This window comes from Pelobates fuscus, chromosome 6 (genome assembly GCF_036172605.1).
Source record: "Pelobates fuscus isolate aPelFus1 chromosome 6, aPelFus1.pri, whole genome shotgun sequence".
Taxonomy (NCBI): domain Eukaryota; kingdom Metazoa; phylum Chordata; class Amphibia; order Anura; family Pelobatidae; genus Pelobates; species Pelobates fuscus.
In genome coordinates this window covers 89,561,073-89,588,365 of record NC_086322.1, presented here as the reverse complement: position 1 = coordinate 89,588,365, position 27,293 = coordinate 89,561,073, and the positions used below count along the sequence as shown (strand labels likewise).

The following is a 27,293-nucleotide window of genomic DNA, read 5'->3' as shown; positions in this document are numbered from 1 at the left end:
TTTTATGTGTCTTCACTTTTGGATTCTTCAGAGAGGGAGGTATTCAAGAGCTAAAAATTTGAAACATTCTTGTCTGCAAAAAACACGCAAGGTAGTGTGAATATGCAATTCGTAGTGTAGGAAAATAGAAAGGAAAGGTGAAGGCACCAAACTCTATTTACTATCAGTTTTACAGACAATTCATAATAGTAACAACAATAAACGCCTCTTTCGGCGTTTCGAGGTAATCAAGTTTGGCTTTTTACCTACTTTTTTTTTTACTGTTGATGCTCAATCAAAAACTAAAATCTATATTGCAGCAATTTATGACAATATACACAACATGACAAAAAGTCATAATATTTAGGCATTATCTAACCCCTTGTCCTGAAAATTCAAAATTTTGCCTCGAAAGTGCTATTAGATTATTGCTAATAATTCCTGCTTTCTTCCATATTAAGGGTTATAGCAGTGATTTTAGACCAAGGCATCTGTCAGTAGGAAGAACATTTTGAAGGGCCATTTGTTTTTTGGTTATTTTACTCCTACCATATCTAATTATGTGAAATGTGTACCTTTCTTAATATACCCTTTATGTTTACGTTTTATGTTTGGTAGTTCACATGAAAAATGGCTTCATAAAGGTTTTTTGTTTTTTTTTAGCAACAACATTGTTGTATCCTGTCCAAAAAATTCCGCCTTCGTCCTCATACCAGTGCCCATTTGTATCTTTTGCATAATTTATCCTGGGAGAATGGACTCCTCTGGGCTGGATACACAGTTTGGGCCCAACATCCATGGAACAGAAGGGATAGACATGAGCAAAAATGGCTTAATTCATCCTTTTTGCATAGAATAAGGAAATAGAATGCCATTCTACTAATTGTAGTGAATACCAAACATTTAATATTATTTACGTATAGAAGAATAATCTAGTAGTGTTTGGTTATCTTTATAATCATAATTTAGTTTTTTGTCACGTTTGGGCTGGTAGGAAGTGGTGCTTAGACATTAGAACTCCGTAAGAATGGAGCCAGCTATTTTAATAACACAAAGAGAATGAAAGTGACACAAATCTAATTATGGATAATGTACAAAGTAAACAAATATGACAAAACAAGAATCATGAACTCAATATGGTCAGAGTTGTGGCAACTGACATTTAATGTGGATAAATGCAAGATAATGCATCTTGGACATAAAAACCCAAGGGCAGAGTACAGAATATTTGATAGAGTCCTAACTTCAACATCTGAGGAAAGAGATTTAGGGGTGATTATTTCTGATGACTTAAAGATAGGCAGACAATGTAATAGCAGGAAATGCTAGCCAGAATGCTTGGTTGTACAGGGAGAGGTATTAGCAATAGAAAGAGGGAAGTGCTCAGGCCATTATACAGAACACTGGTGAGACCTCACTTGGAGTATTGTACGCAGTACTGGAGACCGTATCTCCAGAAGGATATTGATACTTTAGAGAGAAGGGCTACTAAACTGGTTCATGGATTGCAGAATAAAACTTACAAGGAAAGATTAAAGGAACTTAACAGGTATAACTTGTAGGAAAGATGAGACAGGGGGTGTGGCAAACCTAGCCACTTCTGGACTGTAATATAGAAAGGGTGTCTGTACTATGTGCTGTGTGTATTCTGCTATGTAGCCTGTGTGGTAGATGTAAATGTACTGTGTATCTATGCTATGGTAATTCGCATGCTGGCAGCCGTAAGCTACCAGCATGCAAGTACTTAGTTCGCCGAACAGCGGCTATCCGGGCTGTTCGTGGAACGAATGCGGGCTCCCCTGATAGACCGCACACTTAGAAGCGTGTGGCACTCGTTAACCGATTGCAACAATGTTGCAATCGGTAATTAGAAGCTCTCCTAGGTGGCCGTCGTTCGGCTATCGACCATGCGGCGGTCGGCCATCTTGGATTCGCTATTCTTCAGCGGTGTTTGGTCGTCGAGCGCCTGGAACTGAAAACGGCTACTCGACGACACGAACACCGCTGGACTTCCAGACCGTTCGGGAGCCCGGTATTCGGTAGAATCGTTCCCCCAAGTATAATCGACAGTTTGAGGGGAACTTCGATGTAAACTGTATTTGTTGCGGCGTTTGGTCAATTCAGCTGGGATCTGAGCGGTATTCACACAAAAGATGCGCTCGGACCCCAGCTATCTACCGAACGTTCGGTTAGTTAAATGTACCGTATAAAACTTATAAAACGGATTTTAAGGTGAATTGTCAGTTTTGCTACACGAGGGGATAATCCACTTAATCGTCCATTTTAGTGGGAGTATACCTCTCGTGTAGCAATGTACCTTGGGAGAATTACACTGTATTATGGGAGAAATCCCCTGAAACCTCTGTCAGGAAACCCCTTGCATGGGGAACTGTATAAATATACAAGCCTGTGAATAAAGCCAGTTAGTTGACTCCCAAACTGTGTTTCGTCCGGTTATTGGGAGGATTGGGATATTGCCTTACTTTTCAGCACTGACTGTGGATTTACCTATGATACCAGCGGAGATCGTGGACTCTAATACTACCCTCCGCTACAGGGGGGATATGATAGAAACATTTAAATACATAAAGGAAATCAACACAGTAAAGGAGGAGACTATATTTAAAAGAAGAAAATCTACCACAACAAGAGGACATAGTCATAAATTAGAGGGGCAAAGGTTTAAAAATATCAGGAAGTATTACTTTACTGAGAGGGTAGTGGATGCATGGCATAGCCTTCCAGCTGAAGTGGTAGAGGTTAATACAGTAAAGGAGTTTAAGCATGCGTGGGATAGGCATAAGGCTATCCTAACTATAAGATAAGGCCAGGGACTAATGAAAGTATTTAGAAAATTGGGCAGACTACATGGGCCGAATGGTTTTTATCTGCCGTCGCATTCTAGGTTTCTAATATAATATAACAGAAACACTAGTGAAGCATAGAGGTGAAACTGTGGATGCAGGTAGGAAGCAGGCCTCTAGGAATTAGGTACAAGGCAGGATTTAATATGCAAGTGGCCACGCTAGTCAGGATATTTGTAGGACACTGGAACCAGGAACCAACAGCCAAACTTCCACCTAACTAGTGTTATGGCAAAAGGATAAGATGGATGTAGAGAGATAAGTGCAATAGTCTGCAAAAGCACCAAAGAAAATGAATGGTACTAAGAAGTACTGCACCAGGCTGTAGAGATCCAAACAGTAAGCTCCCTTGAAACACCAGCATTTTTGTTGTTGTTTCTTTATTTTGAAATAATAGATTTAGATATTTTAAGTTAAGTGTCTGCGAAGGCTGCTTTTTGCCAATGGCGTGGTAGTTAATAATCAAAATAGATCTAGTCTTTTCTTTTTAAAGCACAGCTGCTGCTTATTTAACAGCTCCTAGTGAGACACAGCGATATATATGTGATAAACACCAACTATAAAAGATCTAGCTGTTCTCATTCTTAAACAAGCCTGAATCGCTGAGTATATAATTTACAGGTTCTGACTCGGTGCCAGTGATAAACTGACTTATCACAGAAGCAGACAACCGTTTCAATATAAATATAAAATGTGTTTTCTCATTTTTATCCAAACACCCAGTTATTTTTGTATACGTGGCCTGCTTTTTCTTTTGGTCCTCATGAAACTGAGTAGAATTCTTATTTCCTCCTGTTATTCATGTTATTTACTAAACTGCAGATGGACGGGGGTATTGCAAACTGGAGCTAAAAACAACCAAGTTGTAATAATAACTCAGATTAAGACTTTACTAATTAGAATGTTTTTCCTAAAATTCTCAGCTCAGTTCCCAACAATTTATGACTTGGTAAATAACCCTGAAAATGTCTTATACAAGCCATATGGACATCTTGGATAAGCCACCTGTCTTTCATTCCACCTTCCAATTCGGAAAAATGTAGATAATTGCACAATTCAAAGGATTAACGTTTGTGTCATCCAATCTCATAACATTATTGTTTTCTGTGACTGACAAATGTGAAACCAAATTACTTCTACATGTTTTTGCTGTGTTGACCAGAGATTAATGCAAGGTTATGTCTTGTTTCAGGATGTGAGTCCTCTCCTGAACTGACCTTAGAGAAGGCTGCAGCTGCGGTGGATAAAATCTTTACAACTTTACGTGATGTCAGCAAGACTCGAACACATCTGAAATTCTTTCATTCTGTCCATGTGCCTGGAAGCAATGTTCAACAGGTAAGCAAGTTATTAAGCACCTTTAAGCTTAGAGAATCAGAATCTGTACATGCAGGACAGCTATCTCCAGTGTGTTAGGGATCAGATTTTAAAAGGTTACTCCAACCAAAAAACAGTGTTTTAGTACAACACTGTTTGGGTTAAAACAAACCAGCCGTGCTGGCATGGTGCCCCTTCTATCACAAGAAAAAAATAAAAAACATAGGAAAACGTACCTTCAATCCCAAGCTGAAGTCATGTTTTCCCTGCAGCACACCCTCCATCAGCGATGTCCCATCATTGGACAACAATGTGCTATATGTGCCATGTTTCAAACTGAAACACTGCATATACAGACTACAATCACCATGATAACGTGAAATCACTTAAGTGGTCATGATGCTTTAAGTAACCTTTCAAGGGTTTAAAGGGACACTACAGGCACCAAAACAACTTAATCTAAGTTAAGTTGTTATGGTACCAGGAGGCCACTGGAGGCACTCTTACCTTAAGGGGTTCACTAATGGTTTAACCCTAGAGTTGCCTCGAGCGGCGATGTACACTCACCTCTCAGGCTGGACCCGGCTGCTGGAATTTCATATTTAGGAAGCACGGAGTGCCGCCAGGCAGGGGCGCCGCTGATTGGAGAGTGGTTAGCTAATGCGCTCAGCCAATCAGTGTCTCCACATTCACTAAACTGGCATGAGAATCGTATGTTTCTTTTCAAGCCAGTTTAGTGAATGGGGAGTCACTGGCTGGCCGAGAGTGTCAGTTGACCGTCTTCAGCCAATCAGTGGCGCCCCTGCCTGGCGGCACTTTGTGCTTCCTGAACCTGAACATTCAGAAGACAAATGCCGCCAAGAGGAGGAATAAGCAACGCTGCTGGAGGCAACTTTGGGGTTAAACCATTCAAGAACGGTTTAGCCCCTTGAGGTAAGAGTACCATCTAGATTAAGTTGTTTTGGTGCCTGGAGTGTCCCTTTAACCCCTTAAGGACACATGACATGTGTGACATGTCATGTTTCCCTTTTATTCCAGAAGTTTGGTCCTTAAGGGGTTAAGTGTACAAGACCCTTTGCCAATGATATTATGCCTCTTAGCAGTGAACGTGTTTATATCAAGAAAATCTTGTTGAATATCTATATTAAATATTATATAGAATCTTAAGGTACACTCATTTAGCTAATTGTGTAATTTTTTAAATGTAGAATGAGGTGTAAGTGTAGAATGGTTTCGGTGGTGTGTTTTCAATAGACCGGTTGGAGGTGTAGGAAGATGTGGGTGGATGCTAATGAAGCATCTAAATAATCCAGTGTGAAATATTCTTTCACAGTGTATAAATGTAAGCAGCTGGGTGGGTGTTTTCAAGTGTAAAATTAATGTTATGTGTGCCAGCAAGGAAAAAACATAGGTAGCTAGCTGAACTAAACAAAAAAGGACATACCTCTCTGAAAGGAATGCATTTCAGATTGCGTAGGGTGCCACACACCTGGTTTAATGTTTTACTGCTGGTTAAAACATTACATAGTTTTCTTTAGTGGATATTATCTGATAGTAAGGTTGCATTTAGCAGTGATGTATCACTTGGTGCAGACATAACACATTAAATGCATTTTATTTATTTATATAAAACAATAATTCAGTTCTAGGATTCTTTAAAGGAACTCTCCCAGTGATAGAACCCTTGCAGCTTACTGTGGTGGTTATGGTACAGGGAGACTATGGTTGCAGTCTCCACAATTTGTTTTTACAAGTGGTTTAGCAAAAAGTGGAGGATTCCTGGTGCCCAATGCCCTTGCCCCGTTTCTCAGCAAGTTTACCTTCCTGATCATAAATCCAAAATGATACACAATGACATTATGATACATATATGACATTATGATATTGTGTTATTGTTTGTTTGGTTGTTTTTGTGATCACTTCACTATATAGGCTGGATACAAATGTCACTAGATTAAAAAGGTGCTAAAGGTTCTTTAGAACTATTTAGTAAAAAGTTAAAGATGGCATCTATTAATGCATATGTCTGGCTATAAAGAATTGCCTTGATTAGCATGTAACAGGATTTTACCTTGAAACTTTTTAGACTGAGACATCCAATCTTGGTACTTCAGTTCTTGCTTGACTACATTTCCCAGCTGTTGAAAAGCAGATTAATCTGGGAGATCAATCCAATCCGTGCAAAGTTGGATAACACTGTTTTAGATAATGAATACAGCATCACAAAAAGTTTACCTAGCCAATCACTGGCGCTGAAGGTAACTATATACCTAGTCTTAACAGAACACATAGATATGGTCAAATAAGACAACTGTGTTCAAGCAGAGATTTTAGTTATGGGCAGCTGGTAAGGAGTGTGCTTGAGACTGTCAGACTATGAGATTCTCGGCAGACTGATCTATTTTCTTATTATTTATATTTATATTGAAGCCAGTGGGCATGGAAAACCCCTTTGCATTAATACACTTTAAAAGGATTACTCTTTGAAAGAAAGTTTTGTTCTCTTTTGGAATGTCTCAATGTGTAGAACATTAGCAAGTGAAAATTCTATGGAAACACCTGCAGTCTATTGAACAGCACACGTGATGATATTTATAGGATAACTCCCGTATTACAAATAAATACGCCCATCCCTTCTCACTTGCCTTCCTGAATACTTAAGCAAAAGAATATTGTTGGGGAGTGCTCATGCATGAAAATATGTAGCCCTATGCTGGTGTTTGGAAGATTGCTGTTCAGTGTCATGGAAGTTGAATAGGAGCTGTATGGCTTTTGAACAAATCTGTCTTCATGTTGCGATTAACCCATTATCTGTGTTTAAGATGACATTTCAATATTTAGGTTAAAATGGAAAATGATACATTTGCATAATTCCATTCATTGCATCCTGAGTTGGGATTGTTTTCCTTGTGTTAGACCCTGGCAGGGCCATGATTTTAAACAGATGGTGCATTGAATGCTAGACTTCCAGTTAACTTACAGAGTTTAAAGCTTTTAAATATTGCGTGACTAAATCTGACACCGGCCCTGGAATGGGGTTACAAACACTCGCAGGCAGGTTCCTTTGCTCCCTTAGATGAAAATACACACATGGTGAAGGAGGGACTGGGATCAACTTCAAAGATGGATTTCGGCATAAATGTACACACAGATTATGGTTTATACTACACATAAGCTATATAATGGTGAAATGGGTATTGTGAAAAATAATGCTATTATAAAGGGGATTCTGGAAATAATAAACACAGACAGAATGACTCCAGAACCCTGAGATGGAATTATTTACCCCTAATACATGTTTTAACATTACTTATCCTTTATATGATTTGTTAATGAGATTTTTAGATTATTTTTTTTAGTTAGGGCAGCACCAGGATGTTCTTGTCACACTTTACCCGAGATAGATGGGAGTGAGTCTCCTGCTGAGGGCCTGCTATTATATCCTTAATTTGGCTTAATTAACTCCTCTCCCTGCATTGACATGCCAGGAGAGATGCTGGGCATTTTAAAGAGCAGCAATTCACTTTCAAGCTGTAGGATTTGAGAATTAGGTCTTTGAGGTTTTTGAGTTGTGATTATGATTAGTAGGTTTAAGGTTTGGACAATTAGGATAAGGACAATTTTTCATGCACCTGTTTTGTTTTCTTACTTGGAATTTACAAAAGAAAAGGTTTACATTAGCAATATGCTTCTTTGTCAACCGCCAAACAATGTTTGCTTGAATATTATTTAAAAAAGGTAAAACACAAAACTAAAAATGTCTGAAATCCACCAACAGTAAGGACCTATCCAGGGTTAATGGCCTACCCGATGGCCTAATATGTGTATTGCTTTATGTAGATTGGACTAGAATAGTGATTCATAATGTAATGGGTGCACTGGGCTTTTCCATAGAATGTACATCGAACATACTATTGTACCAAGGAATGCAGCATAGAATACCATTACTGTGTACTAATCAATAATGCTTCAATCTGTAAATTTGCTCCTGCTAGAATGCTCAGTCATAAACATTAAAAATAACAATTAGTACCGAGGAAAATGGTTCGTTCCATCCATAAATGTCAAATGATCTAGCGTAATGTTCTATCACTGCAGATTCAATACCTTACTCCAATGCATGTGTTTTCTCTCTTACAATCAAAATATATAATTTATATTGCATACAAATTAGATACAGTCTTTGGGGATTGTGCACAATATGCCCTAACATTTAATATTTTGAGTTCTGTGATACAACTGCAAAAAGAGTAGATTCCTAAACTCTCAAGACCTCACACAGTTCTTATGTTGTGCCAGTTACTATTATCACTTTGTGAGGTCTTGGGGGGGAAATTGTTTTCTTTCCAGAAGAAATAAACACTGCCCTCTAAATAGTACTTAACATCATCACGGACACAAGTATACTTCAGTCATAAAATATAGAATAATGCATTCATAGTGAAATAGCATTTAGTGGTGGTTTTATATCACAATTTCAAACATGTTACTGGTACTGGCCTATAAAGTCATCCGTGTGATTCTATCAAAACAAATGGAAAACGGCACATGTTTTAGAAAATGTGAAATGGAAAATTAGGGTTGTTATTCACGTCAGTTTAATTCAGCTCAGGGTTATTCACTACTCTTCAAAGTTAGTTCAAAGTGAATTACAATTTATGGCCAATTTAGCTGAACTGGATACATTCTCCGAGCCAGCTATGCTTCCAGCTCAGCTACTTTCGTCTGAAATTTTGAATTCACTTTGAATTCCCGACAATTCTCACGTTGGTGTCTAATCCTGAGCTGTGTTTAATAAAAACCCTTTGGTATTTTTAAAAGCCTTCTTGGACTCTCCGTGCTATCTCTGGCTCCCATTAAGGTTAAACACTCACGCTCTAAGCCAATCAGTGGCTCCCCATTCACTAAACTGCTTGAGACACATACCTACGTTTCTCAAGCCTTGTTTTATGAATTGCTACTAATTGGTTACAACTTCAGCTGACCACTGTAAGCTAAATGTTGGGGTCCCTACCCGCTGCAGTCTGAGGCTTCCATTTTGACCATATTTAGAAAGCTGATGTTGGAGGGGGCAGAGCGAAACAGCACTGGAGAAGAGACTTGGGGGTTAAACCGTTTAATCCCTAAAGGTAAGCCAGTGCCAGGGACTTCCCAACACCATTACAATTGTATTTGACTGAAGTTGTTATGCTGCCCAGAGGGTTCTTTTAATTGCACTACATAGATCAGGCACAAATAATTATGTAAATACATAACAGATGCTCTGAACATGTTTCTTTTGCAAGCTTTTCTCAGCATTCCATCGGCCTCCTGTTCAATTATCACTTCTCCAGGAAGTAGCTGAGTTGTTCAACACCATCAGAAGCACTGTGGATATGTGACATCACAATAGTCTGTGAAGTGTGTTATAGAGCAGGGAGCATCTGAGACCAAACCCTACCAACTCCTACCCAAGTCTAATTTACATAAAAATATATTTATTCTACAATTATGTATATAACTATATGCACCCAGACCACTTCATCTCAATGAAGTGTCTGGGTGCCATGCACCCTAATTCTTACCCTGCAGTGTAAAATACTGCAGTTCTACAGGAAGAGCATTGGTCCCATTGCAGGGCTAACATGCATCTTGTGTCTGTCATACTGACGCTATCCACTAGAGGTGTTTCCTCAGAAATAACCAACTGAAAATCAGATGGTCTGGATTATAGTTACTTATCTGCGAAATAAGCATTTTTGGAATATTTCACTAGTAATTGATAATTCCATAATAATATATTGTATCAGAGTTTAATATTGTAACTAATTAGCCTATGCAGTTTTCTGCATACTGAAAATACATCATGTTTTAAGCTTCTTAGTGCCATGTTTGCAACTCACATTGTATTGTGAATTAAACAAATTAAACAAAGATATTTTGATATTTCATATGAGTCAGGAGGTGGGGGTAAAGTCAGGTAACTTGTGTTTGGTGCCATCATAAAACTTCACCAGCTGCCACGGACAAATACTAAAGGCAACTTGCTGAGATGATTGCAGGTGACATACTCATGCATTGAGCAAACCTTTTATAGTGTCACGGTGGAGTTGCTTTGGCTAGAATAGGAAAACATGCCTTTTTCATAATGTACGCCCAGTTTGCAAAAACAGTGTATACTAAGTGAATGGCGGTATAAGTGGAGGCATTGTGTGTAGCATGCAGATGATAAACGCAAATATTAACCATTAAAACCTGTCGGTATTTTTAGCTACAAAACTCTGCTGGTATTAGTAATGCTTAGCACCTGCGTTACACCTGCATAGGGAATACCGCAAGTGTTTAACCTCAATGGGAAGTTGGGAACCAGTAACAGCAAGTAGAGTCCAAGATGACCTTTTGAATATACAGAAATATTTTTATTAGATGCAGTGGACTTCTACTGATGTGCATAACCTGTCCATTTTCACTGAGTTTAATACAAAGTTCCATTTCCTATTTTATAAAGGTCTTTTTGTCCTGCTGCTGTTAGAGCGTCACCCTTTGTCCTGTTACGTGCTATTAGAATTCACATGTACAGTCAGGAGTCAAACGAGTTCGGCACACGAGACAATTCATTCCCTATAAAGACTACTTCCAGCTGGCAAGCTGCATCTTCAATCACATAATTACAGTGCAGCCCGTGTAATTTTTGAGAGCACATAAACATGTGTTCTTCAGTGATCTTGCAGGAAGCACGCATGCACATGGCAAATGGCAAGCATTAGTCAGACTAAACTTTCTCAAGTGAATAACACTGCCTAGATGCCATTATCATTGTTTTTTATATATATATTTTTATATTTAAATATATTTATGAAGCTCCAACAAATTCTGCTGCATAATATGCAAACATGAACATACCGGTAAATAATGACAAGCTAATTTAGACATACGGGAATAGGATGGTGTGCTCAAAGAGCTGACAATGTGAGCTATTGTTACTTTGTTACTATGCAACAGGGACAGATATTATCCTGAACTGCGTAGCTTTGCTCATCTCCATTAAAGTACTTCATCCTCGTACTCTCTTGTACATTCACGTATTTACAGGAAATGTGCTCAGTGTAAGCAAAGGGTAATTTATTTATTTTTTCATTAAAAATGGTCTTTTCACATGTTAATAAAACTACCATATTTTCTTTGTAGCAGGCAAAATGTTCAGACGTCACAGGTTGGGGAAGATGTTTGATCAACATGTATTACCATAATAAGTATTGGTGTGAAAATTGCTCATTTCCAGTCCACCTCTTCACTAATGCTTATAATGTAATTAGGAATTTAAACCACATATTGAAGTGTCAGTAAATATCTAGTATTTGCATCTAAAAATACACTTTTTTTTTTGTTTTACTTTCATAAATGTACAGCCCTTGTGCAGAAATGAGAAAGGTGGCAATTTAATCCCTTAAAGCAAAACCATCAGTTTCTGATTTCTGTCCAACCCAGGAGTTTGCTAAACATGTTTTCTTTTTTTTCCTTTTTCCACTTTTGTTAATATTATTTACGGATTAGCCAAACTAGCACGTAATGCAAAGGATTCCCATGAAGCCATGCGTCTGAGCATGTATATGCATTTACATATGCATACGTTGCAACATTGGGAGGAATGACATCAGGATAGTTGAGCTGGCCACTCAAGCCACAAGACATCAGAAAAAAAAATCAAGACTGTGAGCCAGGACCCCAAAATTGTGACTGTCCCAGTGAGATCATAAGTATGCATAAGATTGTAAGCACTTAAAGGAACACTATAGTGTTAAGAATATAAACATGTATTCCTAACACTATAGTGCTGATGTGGCTGTTTTGGTTACCGGTACCCATTAGATCGCAATGGAAAGGTGAGTTTACATACGCTTTCTCCAGCGCCTTACCATGGCTGGCCCCGCCACCATAGGAAAGCAACGGAGGCTATTGTGCATGTGCAGCAAAACACCATGCTAAGCACCTACTTAAAGAGAAACATTGAATCAATGCATCTCTTTTGAGAGCATTCAATGTCCCCATGCCGAGCACTGGGTCAGGAAGCACCTCTAGTGGCTGTCTAAGTGACTGCCACTAGAGTTGTTACTAAGCAGCAATGTAAACACTGACTTTTTCTCAAAATTAATCTTTAGTTGTTCTGGTGACTGTAGTGTCCCTTTAAGAAGCAGTTGCTTATGTATTCATGAGTGTGCTTGGAGCATCATGGACTGTGGGTGGACCCCACACCCAGAAGTGCTACAGTTGTACATATGTTATATTATATCTACAATTGTTAGCATACAGATATAACTCATTTCTACACTACTCAAAAGAAAGCAGAATAGGTTTGGTCCTTTTAGGTGTCCAGAATTTTTTTGGCAAGGATTTTTTCCCCATCTTTGAATAAAAATCAATGCTTTCTTTTAGATGTTTAAATTGTCTTAAGTTATCTTTGCCAACTGTAACAATACATATCACATTAACACTGATAGTAGTATATAGTTTTGGGACTTTTTGCACGGGAGGTAGAGGGTTGGGGGTCCCTTTAGCCTTCTTTTTCACATACACACCAATTCTGTTGCACCACCAATGGGCTGCACGCAGTCTGAGTACTTGTGAAGACCATCGCTCCATAAAAACTCCAAACACATTACCTGGCTAAAGGGGTCATGGTCTTCACAAGTACTCAGACCACGTGCAGCCCGCTGGATCCGCTTGTGTCTCCGTCTTGGAGGGGGCTTCCGGGTGGCTACTCTGTGGTCCGTCTGGGTCACTGGAGCTGACACTGCATGTTGCCTCTGTCTCCTTAAGCTCTGCCAGAACCGCTCACAGATCGCGTTGAATGCTTGTGAGAAGCTTTCTTCCCAACTCTACATTGGGGTCTGTACATCATGCTTCGCGGCTGTGTCACCATTATCCATTTTGAACAGGTTGTGTGTGAGGATCAGCAGAGGTGAGCAGTCAGGGCCTGATAGGGACCGGGATAACCCCCACCGGTCCAAATGGGGGCGGGGCAGGGGGGAGTATGGGGCTCCAATGCCCCAAAAGGGCCCAGGCAGTCCAGGTTCAGTTTTTGTGGAGTGTAACAAGGTTCATTTAAAAAAGTGCCAGGCAACAGTTCTGTTTCTGTTACTCAAGAGGCAGCAATTGCCCAGATCACCTGCCTTGCAAAGAATTCTCATTGAGCAGCATTAGGAAGTCTGTGATTGGACAGCCACAGAAAGTCTGGGTGGAGCTGGGAGGGGCGGGGAAGACAAGAAAACTGCAGATTTTGCAGCTGTTTTTAGATATACCCCAATGAAAAAAATGTATAAATGTGTGAATGTTTTCATTGGGGCATATCTATTATACAGTGATTTCAGCATTCTTGCTGCATTCGGTCTGGTTTAAATCCAAACACAATTCAGGCTCTAAAAAAGTGTGTAAAGTAATGTCTGGATTTTGCATTTTGAGTGGCCTGTATACAGGCAGATGGTTTCTGGAATAAAAGGGAATCATGACATGTCACACATGTCATGTGTTCTTAAGGGGTTAAAGGACCACTATAGTGCCAGGAAAACAAACTTGTTTACCTGGTTCTATATGGTGTTTGGGTCTCCCCCACCCTCAGGGCCCCCCTCCCGCCGGGCTCTTGGGAGAGGAAAGGGTTAATCGCTTACCTTTCTCCAGCGCCGGGCTCCCTCAAGGCTGGGGACTCTCCTCTCTCTTCCGACATCATCCGCCGAATGCGCATGCGCGGCAAGAGCTGCGCGCTCATTCAGCCAGTGCATAGGACAGCATTCTCAATGCTTTCCTATGGACGCTGGTGTCTTCTCACTGTGAAAATCACAGTGAGAAGCGCGGAAGCACCTCTAGCGGCCGTCAATGAGACAGCCACTAGAGGCTGGATTAACCCTATTATAAACATAGCAGTTTTCCTGAAACTGCTATGTTTATAGAAGAAGGGGTTAATCCTAGCTGGACCTTGCACCCAGACCACTTCATTGAGCTGAAGTGGTCTGTGTGCCTATAGTGGTCCTTTAAGTTAATAACCCAGTTAAAAGCAGAATTTTGTGTTTACTCTGGCTTTCTTTGCCTTATATCACATTTTGTATCTAAAACCATTCAGTGTGACAAATGTGCAAAAACAGAAGAAATCAGGAAGGGGTAAATACTTTTTCACAGCACCGATATTTTGTGACAAATACAGCAACAAGCAAAACAGCTCACAGCATTTATATATCTCACACATTTGAAAAAATACACAGGTTTCTCCAATATACAAATCAAACCATATGCTGTGAGATCAGGGCCGGATTAAGAGCACAGTGGGCCTGGTGCTGACAGTTATGATGGGCCTAATTACAGAATCTTATCGACCAAAAACACTAAAACAGTCATACCTCTCTAGCGTCATGTATTTGATGGAGATGGTGCTGAAGGGAAACTCATAGGATGCAGCAATAAGAATACACATACTCTATGCTAATCTCTCTCTAATTCATGCTTTCATCAGGTTTTAACATAATAGGGTCAGAAATACATGATTGTGTTCCTGACCCTATAGTGCTCCTTTAAGCAAGAGCATGTGAAGAGTAGTTAAGGTTGCCACCTTTCTTGGAAAAAAATACCAGCCTTAATCATTTGTATAATTAATTAGTTATGCGTGGCATCACATGATGTAAATTACAAGGAGTGACATCAGAGAAAATTCTGTAAAATCACCAACAAACTACTCACAGTTTGATTCTGCTGTATAGATGGATTGCTCCCAGTGTCTCCCTGTCTCCCAGTGTCTCAGTCTCGCAAGTCACCCAGTGTCTCAGTGTCCCTATGTATCACAGTGTCAGTGTCCCCAGGGCCGCCATCAGGGGGTGACAACCATAACGGTTGTCACGGGCTGGGGGGCCCGGCCGCCCGGGCCCCACGTGTAGCAGCGGAACTGCGGCGCCCGCACGCTGATGGGGCCCATCGGGTGGCCTTAGGGCCACCCGATGGGCCCCATATCTTCAGGGGCCCGGTCAGCGCTGTGGCCGTGGTATAGCGCGACCGGGCCCCTTTAAAAAATAAATTGCCGCCGCAGCGCAAGTGCTGCTGGGAGGAAGTAGTCACTTCCTCCCAGCCCACTCCGCGCGGGAGGAGGGAGCGCCTACCCGACAGCCTGCCCGCCCGACAATGAAGAGGGAGAGCCCCGCCCGCCGACAATGAGAGCCAGCCGACTGACAGTCCCATCAGCCCCAGCCAGCCACCCTCCTGCAAAGACAAGGTAAAAAACAGGAGGGTGGCTGGAAAATGAGCTCTGTGTGTGTGTGTGTGTGTGTGTGTGAATGTATGTCTGTGTGTATGTCTGTCTGTGTGTATGTCTGTCTGTGTGTCTGTATGTGTGTATGTATGTCTGTGTGTATGTGTGTATGTATGTCTGTGTGTATGTATGTCTGTGTGTATGTATGTTTGTGTGAATGTATGTCTGTGTGTATGTCGGTCTGTCTGTTTTTGTGTATGTCTGTCTGTGTGTATGTCTGTCTGTGTGTATGTATGTATGTGTGTATGTATGTTTGTGTGTATGTATGTCTGTCTGTTTGTGTGTATGTCTGTGTGTGTATGTCTGTGTGTATGTCTGTCTGTGTATGTCTGTCTGTGTATGTATGTCTGTCTGTCTGTGTGTATGTCTGTCTGTGTGTGTCTGTCTGTGTGTGTGTATGTCTGTCTGTCTGTGTGTATGTCTGTCTGTGTGTCTGTGTGTGAATGTATGTCTATCTGTATGCATGTCATTATGTGTATGAATGTCAGTGTATGTATGTATGCATGTCATTATGAATGTGTGTATGTCTGTCTGTATGCATGTATGTCTATGTGTATGCATGTCAGTGTATGTATGTCTGCATGTCATTATGAATGTGTGTCTGTATGAATGCATGTATGCCAGTATGAATGTATGTCATTATGAATGTGTGTATGTATGGATGTCAGTGTCTGTATGGATGCCAGTATGAATGTATGTCTGTATGTATGTATGCATGTATGTCTATCTGTATGCATGTCATTATGTGTGTATGAATGTCAGTGTATGTATGTCTGCATGTCAGTATGAATGTGTGTATGTCAGTATGAATGTCTGTCTGTATGTCATTATGAATGTGTCTGTGTCTGTATGTCCTTATGCATGTGTGTCTGTATCTATGTTAGTATGTGTCTGTCACTATGTACGCCTGTGTGTCTGTATATGTGTGTATGTCTCAGTATTTGTGTGTCAGTATGTATGCCTATATGCGTATCAGTATGTGTGTCTGTTAGTATGTATCAGTGTGTGTGTGTGTGTGTGTATCTGTGTCCTTTTGTATCAGTGAATGTGTTTGTGTCTGTGTGTGTATTCCTGTGGGCGGGATTTGGAGGCGGTCTCTGTGGGCGGTTTTGGAGGCGGGCCCCCAGGGGCCCAGACCCTGAGCTCAGTTAGGGGCCCCAAAATTTCTGGTGGCGGCCCTGAGTGTCCCCATGTCGCCCAGTCCCCTAGTCTCCCAGTGTCCCAATGTCTCAGTGTGTGAGACACTGAGAGACATGGGGACACAGAGACATGGGGACACAGAGACATGGGGACACTGGGAACACAGACACTGGGAACACAGACACTGGGAGACATGGGGACACTAAGACACTAGGGACACAGAGACATGGGAACAGACACTGGGAGACAAGGGGACACTGGCTGGGAGACATGGGGACAGTTGTGGACATAAACATGGGGACACTGGGACATATAGGGACACTAGGCACACTGAGAGACATGTGACACGGACACTGGTATACTTGGGTACACTGAGACACTAGGGACACTGGCTGGGGGACATGGGGACACTGGGACATAGTGTCTCCGTGTCTCAGTGTCTCCAATGTCCCTATGTCTCACAGCGTCCCCATGTGTCTCAGCATTCCCATGTATCTCAGTGTCCCCATGTTTTCCAGTGTCCCCAAGTGTCTCAGTGTTCCCAGGTCTCCCAGTGTCTGTGTCCCCATGTGTCATAGTGTCTGTGTCCCCTAGTGTCTCAGTGTCCCCATATGTCCCCTAGTGTCTCAGTGTCTCCATGTGTCCCTGCTGCCCTTCCCCCATCCCTCACTTACCTGAGCTGTAGAGCTGCTGTCTGGACTCTGTGCTGTGTAACTGCTCCCCCATGGATCAGTGAGTAGTAGAGAGAGGCTGTAACTTCCTGTCCCTGCCTCTCTCCACACACAGTGACCCCTACTGTCCGGTGCTGGTATTGCAGAGTAATTTCCATTTATTCTGCGAAAAATACCTGCATTTGTATTGCCAGTATTACTGCAATACCGGCACGGCCAGACAGCCTCAAATACCGGCTGTGCCAGTAAAATACCAGTCAGGTGGCAAACCTAAGAGTAGTGTGTAAAAAAAAAAAAAAACATTTTTTTTTTTTTTTTTTAAATGGGCCTATTCCATGGGCCTGGGCCTGGAGCTGCAGCTCCATCAGCCCCTATGTTAATCCGGCCCTGGATCAGACTGACTTTTTTTTAGGGTTATTTTTATAGATCTGAAAATAACCCTTTCAGTGTACTGATTGCAGCTACCTATACTGTGATCAGTACATTTATATTATTTTTTGAGGGCGGGTAGTAGGTGTTAGGCAGGTAGATAATTAATTACCCACTTTAGTATATAAATTAATTAATTTGTCCCCCTAGAATGGCACGTCGCTACTCAGCCGAGGAGGCGTATGCCATTCTGGCAGGTAGTGATAGTGACACTCTGCAAGACAGTGACACTATCACTGCCTCTGACATTGAGCCTCTGAGTGAGACCTCAAGTGATGGTGCCCCACCACCACTCACAAGAGGACGCTCAGCAAGCCCAATGCCAGGCAGAGGCTGGGTGCCTCCAAATATGATGGCCCCAGAAATACCGCCGTTCACTGTTACACCTGGCATCACTGTAACAGTGGACGACTGCGAGCCAATTCGTTTTTTTGAGCTCTTTATGTCAGACGATATATTTGAGCTCATGGCTCAGCAAACGAATTTGTTTGCTATGCAGTATCTCTCTGCACATCCGGGGTCCCATCATGGTCGCAGGAATATGTGGAGACCCACGGATGTCGCAGAGATGAAGCGGTTTTGGGCTTTAACCCTAATGATGGGTATTGTAAAAAAGCCCAGTATCAGGTCCTACTGGAGCAAGCAACGTATCCTGGCTACACCTCTTTTCCCTGAGGTTATGTTGAGGGATCGCTACCTGCAACTGCTGCGATTCCTTCATTTTAATGATAACTCGCTGTGTCCCCCTAGAAACGACCCACTGTTTGACAGGCTATATAAAATTCGTCCCTTTATTCAACTCCTGTCAGACAAATTTTCTGAAAATTATGTCCCCGATAAAGATATTTCAATTGACGAGTCCCTTATGAAATTTAAAGGTCGACTGCTATTTAAGCAATATATTCCATCGAAGCGGTCCCGATATGGCGTTAAATTTTATAAATTATGTGAATCCTGTACTGGTTACACATGGGCGTTTCGCATTTACCAGGGGAAGGATAGCCATCTTGACCCACCAGGATGCCCTGATTCTGTGGGTACAAGTGGCAAGATTGTTTGGGATCTAATCCTTCCCTTGTTGAATAAGGGATATAGGCTATGGGTTGACAATTATTATACCAGTATAGAATTATTTAAAAATTTATATTGTTTTGAAACCCTAGCCTGTGGCACAGTGAGGAAGAATCGCAGGGGTTTCCCCCAAGCCCTGGCAAGTGGCAGAAGCAGTAGAGGTTCCTCTTCAGCTCTCCGCCAGGATGAGTTGCTTGCTCTTCGCTTCAGAGATAGGAAAGATGTATACATGCTGTCTAGGATGCATGACGAAAGTACAGTGCCATTGTCTGTGAGAGGTAGCACTGAGCATCTGGAAAAGCCGAAGTGCATTGTAGACTACAGCAAGTTTATGGGGGGAGTAGACTTGGCTGACCAATGCATACAGCCCTATCTGGTGAACCGAAAAACTAGGACCTGGTACAAGAAAATTGCAATCTACGTGAGCCAGATTGCAATTTTCAATGCCTATGTCCTCTATACAAAAGAGGTCATAGGTAGGCCCTGCCCTTTCCTCGAATTCACATTAAGCATTTTGTCCCGTATGTTATTTACCCAGCCCCCCAATCCCACTTTGGAATCAGGAGATCTCCAAAGACTTTGTGGCAAACACTTCCCTTCCCGAATCCCATCCACCCCTAGTAAAAAAGCTCCCCAAAAAAAGTGCCGTGTTTGCTACAAGAAAGGAGTCCGAAAGGACTCCAGTTTTTATTGTCCAACCTGCCCATCTCTACCCGCCCTCTGCATAACAGACTGTTTCAAAGTCTACCATACAGAGCTGAATTTCTGAATCACTCTGTATGGGACTTTGGCAGTTTGTTTGCTTGATTTACCTGGATTTCTGACCTCGGCTTGTCCTGACTACGCTTTGTTAGCTGCCTGTACCGACCCATTGGCTTGTTTTACCGACTACTCTGAATTCTGGATTCCCCTGACCTTGGCCATTCTAAAGTGGCTACACCAAACAACTCAAAATACTACATTTGTAGTACTTGAAATGTGACTTCCCAATAAAAAACTGATCACAGGGTTAATGCTGTGATTAGCACTGAAAGGGTTACAAAAAATAGTTTGTTTTTTTTTGTTTTTTTTTACTTCTCAAACTTTTCACACAGTGACTCTCTATGTGATATCAAATATCTATCTGCCTCTCTCTGCCTCTCTCTGCCTTCAGATCAAAGTGTATGTGGGGTACTGTTCTATTCATGTGATATAATAAAAACCTGGAAACATGGTACATGTAGGTACTGTTATATTCAAAAGACAGTGTTAAATCAAAATACTAAGTCTCTAGTGCACTAACTAATATCAGGATTATGACATTTCCAGTGAAAATGCTATTTATCTGATTAAAAAGACAAAAATCAAAGTAGAAATCGCTACATGGGCCCAGCATTTCTGTTAAAATGGCTAGACCTAACATCTCAAATTATGCCATTTGTTATACTCTGGGGTGCCTACTTTTGAAAATGGTTTGCCATAACGGTGGGAATGTTATTACCCAGGCTGCCATACTCTCTGAAAAGCTACATAGGCCCAGAAAATAATATTGGCAAACTTACAAGCTGAAAGGGCATCTAATATATTTCGCCCTGTGACTTATCAGTAAAATCTGAAATAATAGTACGTGGGGGTACCGTTATATTCAGAAGACAGTGTTAAATCAAAATACCAAGTCTCTAGTGCACTAACTAATATCTGTATTATGACATTTCCAGTGAAAATGCTATTTATCTGATTAAAAAGACAAAAATCAAAGTAGAAATCGCTACATGGGCCCAGCATTTCTGTTAAAATGGCTAGACCAAACATCTCAAATTATGCCATTTGTTATACTCTGGGTTGCCTTCTTTTGAAAATGGTATGCCATAATAGTGGAAATGTTATTACCCAGGCTGCCATGCTCTCTCAAAGGCGAGATAGACCCAGAAAATCACTTTGTTAAATTGCCAACTTTGAAAAGGACATCTAATATTTTTGTCCCCATGACTTCCCCCCCAAAACAGAGAATCTAGTACATGGGGGTACTGTTACATTCAGGAGACAATGTTAAATACAAATAGTGAGGCTTTGTTGCAATAACTCATATCAGGAATATGAAATGTCCTGTGAAAATGGAGTTCAGGTGCGTGAAAAAGCACAAATAAAGCTATAACCGCTATGTGGGCCCTTCATTTTTGATAAAGTGGTTAGACCAAACATCTTGCAATGCACCATTTCTTATACTCTGGGTTGCCTACTTTTGAAAATGGTATGCCATAATAGTGGAAATGTTATTACCCAGGCTGCCATGCTCTCTCAAATGCGATATAGGCCCAGAAAATCACTTTGCCAAATTTCAATGTAATAAAGCCTAAATGGATAAGCCGTATATATGACCGTGTAACTTTCCAAAACACCATAAAACCTATACATGGGGGGTACCATGGCGCTCGTGAGACCTCACTGAGCAGAACTAGGAGTGTTTCAGGGCAGTAAACTATATACTAACAATAATATTATCAGTGAAAGTACAGATTTTATGTGAAAAATGCAAAAAAAACAAACAAACACTAAATTTGGCTAGGGTTTGTGCCCAAGTGGCTACTACAAAAGACTGGGCATACCCCATTTTGAATACCCTGGGATGTCTACTTTTTCAAATGGTATGCCATGATGGGTGTAATTTTCATTTCTTGGCTGCCATACGGTCTCAAAGGCAGCCTGGACACTGCAAACTAATCTGACAAATTTCAAGGTGAAAAAGCATAAATGGATAAGCCGTATATATGACCCTGAAACTTTCCAAAACCCCATAAAACCTATACATGGGGGGTACCATGGCGCTCGTGAGACCTCACTGAGCAGAACTAGGAGTGTTTCAGGGCAGTAAACTATATACTAACAATAATATTATCAGTGAAAGTACAGATTTTATGTGAAAAATGCAAAAAAAACAAACAAACACTAAATTTGGCTAGGGTTTGTGCCCAAGTGGCTACTACAAAAGACTGGGCATACCCCATTTTGAATACCCTGGGATGTCTACTTTTTCAAATGGTATGCCATGATGGGGGTAATTTTCATTTCTTGGCTGCCATACGGTCTCAAAGGCAGCCTGGACACTGCAAACTAATCTGACAAATTTCAAGGTGAAAAAGCATAAATGGATAAGCCGTATATATGACCCTGAAACTTTCCAAAACCCCATAAAACCTATACATGGGGGGTACCATGGCGCTCGTGAGACCTCACTGAGCAGAACTAGGAGTGTTTCAGGGCAGTAAACTATATACTAACAATAATATTATCAGTGAAAGTACAGATTTTATGTGAAAAATGCAAAAAATAAAATAAAAACACTAAATTTGGCTAGGGTTTGTGCCCAAGTGGCTACTAGAAAAGACTGGGCATACCCCATTTTGAATACCCTGGGATGTCTACTTTTTCAAATGGTATGCCATGATGGGGGTAATTTTCATTTCTTGGCTGCCATACGGTCTCAAAGGCAGCCTGGACACTGCAAACTAATCTGACAAATTTCAAGGTGAAAAAGCATAAATGGATAAGCCGTATATATGACCCTGAAACTTTCCAAAACCCCATAAAACCTATACATGGGGGGTACCATGGCGCTCGTGAGACCTCACTGAGCAGAACTAGGAGTGTTTCAGGGCAGTAAACTATATACTAACAATAATATTATCAGTGAAAGTACAGATTTTATGTGAAAAATGCAAAAAAATAAATAAAAACACTAAATTTGGCTAGGGTTTGTGCCCAAGTGGCTACTAGAAAAGACTGGGCATACCCCATTTTGAATACCCTGGGATGTCTACTTTTTCAAATGGTATGCCATGATGGGGGTAATTTTCATTTCTTGGCTGCCATACGGTCTCAAAGGCAGCCTGGACACTGCAAACTAATCTGACAAATTTCAAGGTGAAAAAGCATAAATGGATAAGCCGTATATATGACCCTGAAACTTTCCAAAACCCCATAAAACCTATACATGGGGGGTACCATGGCGCTCGTGAGACCTCACTGAGCAGAACTAGGAGTGTTTCAGGGCAGTAAACTATATACTAACAATAATATTATCAGTGAAAGTACAGATTTTATGTGAAAAATGCAAAAAAAAAAATAAAAAAACTAAATTTGGCTAGGGTTTGTTCCCAAGTGGCTACTAGAAAAGACTGGGCATACCCCATTTTGAATACCCTGGGATGTCTACTTTTTCAAATGGTATGCCATGATGGGGGTAATTTTCATTTCTTGGCTGCCATACGGTCTCAAAGGCAGCCTGGACACTGCAAACTAATCTGACAAATTTCAAGGTGAAAAAGCATAAATGGATAAGCCGTATATATGACCCTGAAACTTTCCAAAACCCCATAAAACCTATACATGGGGGGTACCATGGCGCTCGTGAGACCTCACTGAGCAGAACTAGGAGTGTTTCAGGGCAGTAAACTATATACTAACAATAATATTATCAGTGAAAGTACAGATTTTATGTGAAAAATGCAAAAAAAAAAAAAAAAACACTAAATTTGGCTAGGGTTTGTTCCCAAGTGGCTACTAGAAAAGACTGGGCATACCCCATTTTGAATACCCTGGGATGTCTACTTTTTCAAATGGTATGCCATGATGGGGGTAATTTTCATTTCTTGGCTGCCATACGGTCTCAAAGGCAGCCTGGACACTGCAAACTAATCTGACAAATTTCAAGGTGAAAAAGCATAAATGGATAAGCCGTATATATGACCCTGAAACTTTCCAAAACCCCATAAAACCTATACATGGGGGGTACCATGGCGCTCGTGAGACCTCACTGAGCAGAACTAGGAGTGTTTCAGGGCAGTAAACTATATACTAACAATAATATTATCAGTGAAAGTACAGATTTTATGTAAAAAAAAGAAAACACAAAAAAAAACCGCTAACTTTGGCTAGGGTTTGTGCCCAAGTGGCTACTACAAAAGACTGGCCATACCCCATTTTGAATACCCTGGGATGTCTACTTTTTCAAATGGTATGCCATGATGGGGGTAATTTTCATTTCTGGGCTGCCATACGGTCTAAAAGGCAACCTAGGTCACTCAAACCAATCTGTCAAATTTCTATGCAGAAAATAAAATAATGGACAAGTCGTATATTTGACCCTGTAACTTTCCAAAACCCCATAAAACCTATACATGGGGGGTACTGTTTTACTCGTGAGACATTTCTGAATACAAATATGTATGTTTTATTGCAGGAAAACCGAATAGTATTCTGACATTAACAGTTAAATTGCCATGCTGAAATTGAAAAATAACAAGATTTCATAATTTTTTCAAGTTTTTTAGATTTTATTCATATAAAATGGAGTTCCATACATGAATGTTTGATATTAAATGAAAGCCCTGTTTCCCCTGAACAAAATGATATATAATAAGTGTGGGTGCACTTAGTATGAAAGAGGTAAATTATTGTTGAACAGACATATAGTAAAATTCTGTGGTTTGTTTACATTTTTTTTGGATCACAACTTGTACATTTGGCTGCGGTCTTAAGGGGTTAAAAAGAGAGAGACAGAGAAACCAAAAAAAAATGTGCTAGTCCTATTTTAGTCCAAATACCACATAATTACACATCGTTCCATTTGTTGCAGATCTACACATTTTAGGGATCCAATTTCAGTAGGCTCTTTTCCATACGCAATGCACCACTATTCTAGGAGCAATAACTGCAAGCACTGTCACTAGCACAGTCTATTGAGGGCATACGGTGCTGTTAGGCTATGGGCATAGTTCTATTTTATTATCAAACCAATTTCAAGCACCCAAATCTCACACATTCACTTCAGATCCATGTATTTGTAATGCCAAAGTAAGTACCGGAGGGTCATACTGTGCAGGGACTGGCGGTGATCATTGGGGTATAAAAAGACTTAGATAATTTGTTAATAATGATCAGTGAACATTCGTCAGTGTAGGTATGCCCGTCTGACTCCTTTCAGTGGGGGTGGGGAGAAGGGGGTCACCAAGGCACTCCTCTCACCAAAACTAGTACACTGCAGCCTTTTCTTCAAAGCCATATCACCATGAAGCATTTAGCAATTTCCAAATTGACAGAGGCTACAATTTAGTTGGGCCAGAAAGGCTTCAGTGATTTATTCCTGTGCTTATATGTTCCCTGACTGTCCTGAATTCGGGCTCCTGTTCAGGGTTTGTTTCCTGGTGTCCCGCATATGAGGACACAAGGGAACTGTCCTTGGTAAATGAAGCCGAGGACATCATTAGATCCAGCTGTGCCTGTGCCGTGTCCCATTTAAAATGTTTGTTTAAAGTTCTTTGGTCGGGTGTTGACACTAAAGTCTGAAATGTCCTGGAAATGCAAAGGGCCTGGATGTAAATGACTGGAGCAAACATTTTTGACAAATATGTCTTTTCTTTGTATCCCTGCGTGTAACTGTGTTATTTTCAAGAGAAAGTATTTAAATGTTCTACTGAAAGCTATCATAGGCACGTAGGCTTGCATGCTACTGTAGTTCGTGTTCAGTGAGTATAACTAAGCATTACACTGCACACACGCCCCTGCAACCTAGTAAATCCACAGTTCCTACGTGTCTGCAGTCTGCTGTGTTTCTTTACCCCAAACCAACAACTCCCATAATAACATGTTAATAGGAATATCATATTTCTATATTTCATACCAGTCATTGCCGACATGCCATAGCCTGATTAGACCTTGCAATTAGAAGTTCTATGTTTGATTTGTGTTAATACAGTGTAGCATAGAACAGTGTGATACCCCCACACCATAGTCATGGAGTGTTGATAGATTGAAAATCTGCCTATCATCACAATAACCACAAAGCATGAGAAATACAGTTGGTGTTATCACAAGACTGTCATCAGTTCTGTTTGTCTTTGTACATGACTGACCTGTTTTGTTGCTTAATTAATTTCTAAATCTACACAAACACATTTACAGCAGGAACTTCCATATAAAGGTTTCCGATAAATGTGGGTGGAAAAAAAATCTCAAACCTTGATTTCGTAACCTGCGGCTAAGAAATAAAAGAAAAATTGTAAACCTCAGGTGTGAAAAAGTATAATGATACTACCTCATTCTTTAAAGACCTCTAGGATATAAATAAAACCAAGCTGTTCAACTAGGTTAGCACTTATACATGTATTAAGAATAAAAATAAAAAAAATAGAATTTATCATATGGTGTGGCAATATATATATATATATATATTTAATCCTGACGAAAGTTCCATTAGAGAACTGAAACGTTGGTGAGGCTACTATTTAAACAATACAAATTGTTGAAATTAATGGGTTCTGCTCCATATTCTACTCCAGTGTTGTGGAGGGGGCTTCATGGGTATACGGACCACATAGCCTTGCTAACTTTTAAATATATTACTCTGGAAGTTTTATTCCGAATCTTCAAACCCTCTTTATTAACATCCTGAAGACCACCGACTTCAAGACAATTATAACGCAATTTTGAATAGTTTAAAACATGCTCTATGTGTAATGGAGGGCCATTATGGTTCTGTGAGTCAATTCAATATGTGCCATGCTTCCATTTCCCAATAATTTTATTTTGTGTAGTTCCATATGGCGTGGAGGGATGAATGCGACCTAGTGACAAAGTATGACAATTTTGATATATTTGTGGTTCAAGTGATGTCCACATCATCCTCTGAGCTCTCATTGCTGACTTTGTGTTTGAGCTACAGATTGCAGTTTAAAGGGACACTATAGGCACCCAGACCACTTCAGCTTATTGAAGTGGTCTGGGTGCAGTGTCCCTTTTGCACTTAGTGCTGCAATGGGGGAGCTATAGTGCCAGGAATACAGCTTTGTATTCCTGGCATTACAGTATCCCTTTAACGTCAATCCCAAGAGTTTTTCACTTTCAGGAATTTGTGGACTTTCCTAAAACCGGCTTTAGTTTACCGTTTTGTTTTTTACTGGCAGGTGCTTATTGATTAGCGATGTTTCGGGTTATGCCACCCTTCTTTTAAATCTACAACTCAACATTAGTGCAGACCTTCGAAGTGAAAATATTATTTCAGGAAAATATTTACTTTTGGGGAAAATGTAACAGAGACTATAGGTCCCTCCGTTTCCTCTAGCTATAGCTTCTGTTGTTCTCAGGTGCATGGAGTTATCTGGCAATTGGTGGCCTACTGTGCATTTTGACTATAACTTGGAGCTTCCAGGATGTGTAAAGTTTGATGTTCTGTGGGCAAGGCTAAACTGCAGTGACTCGTGCTGAAGAGGGGTACCGTTAGTGTTTTGGCCAGATAACTCATTCAGTACCTATGCTTCAAACCCAGAGATGCGTAGCTAGTGCAAAGAGAACACAATCAATACAGCTCATGAAGACAGATTTAAAGGATCATATTTGTTTTATAAATAAACTTTTTTTTTTAATGCTGGTATTTTGTTGAGTGCACAGGATACCTTTTCCCCTCACAATTTGTAAAAAATAAAAGAGTTAGATACCTCTAATCCAGGCAGAGCAAGCAGTCTTAACGCATGGGCATACTGGGCAGTTGCCCGGGGGCTTCATGAGTATAGGGGCCGCATA

General features: G+C 40.6%; 1 protein-coding gene across 1 annotated transcript in view; it reads left to right on the top strand.

Moving 5' to 3' along the window:
- The window catches only part of SCFD2 (sec1 family domain containing 2), a 483,891-nt gene that overhangs the window by 403,087 nt on the left and 53,511 nt on the right, over positions 1–27,293 (top strand). Inside the window, exon 6 of the mRNA XM_063458012.1 lies at positions 4,036–4,181. Within this exon, the coding sequence (XP_063314082.1) occupies positions 4,036–4,181 (146 nt within the window). The remainder of the gene's footprint in view (positions 1–4,035; positions 4,182–27,293) is intronic.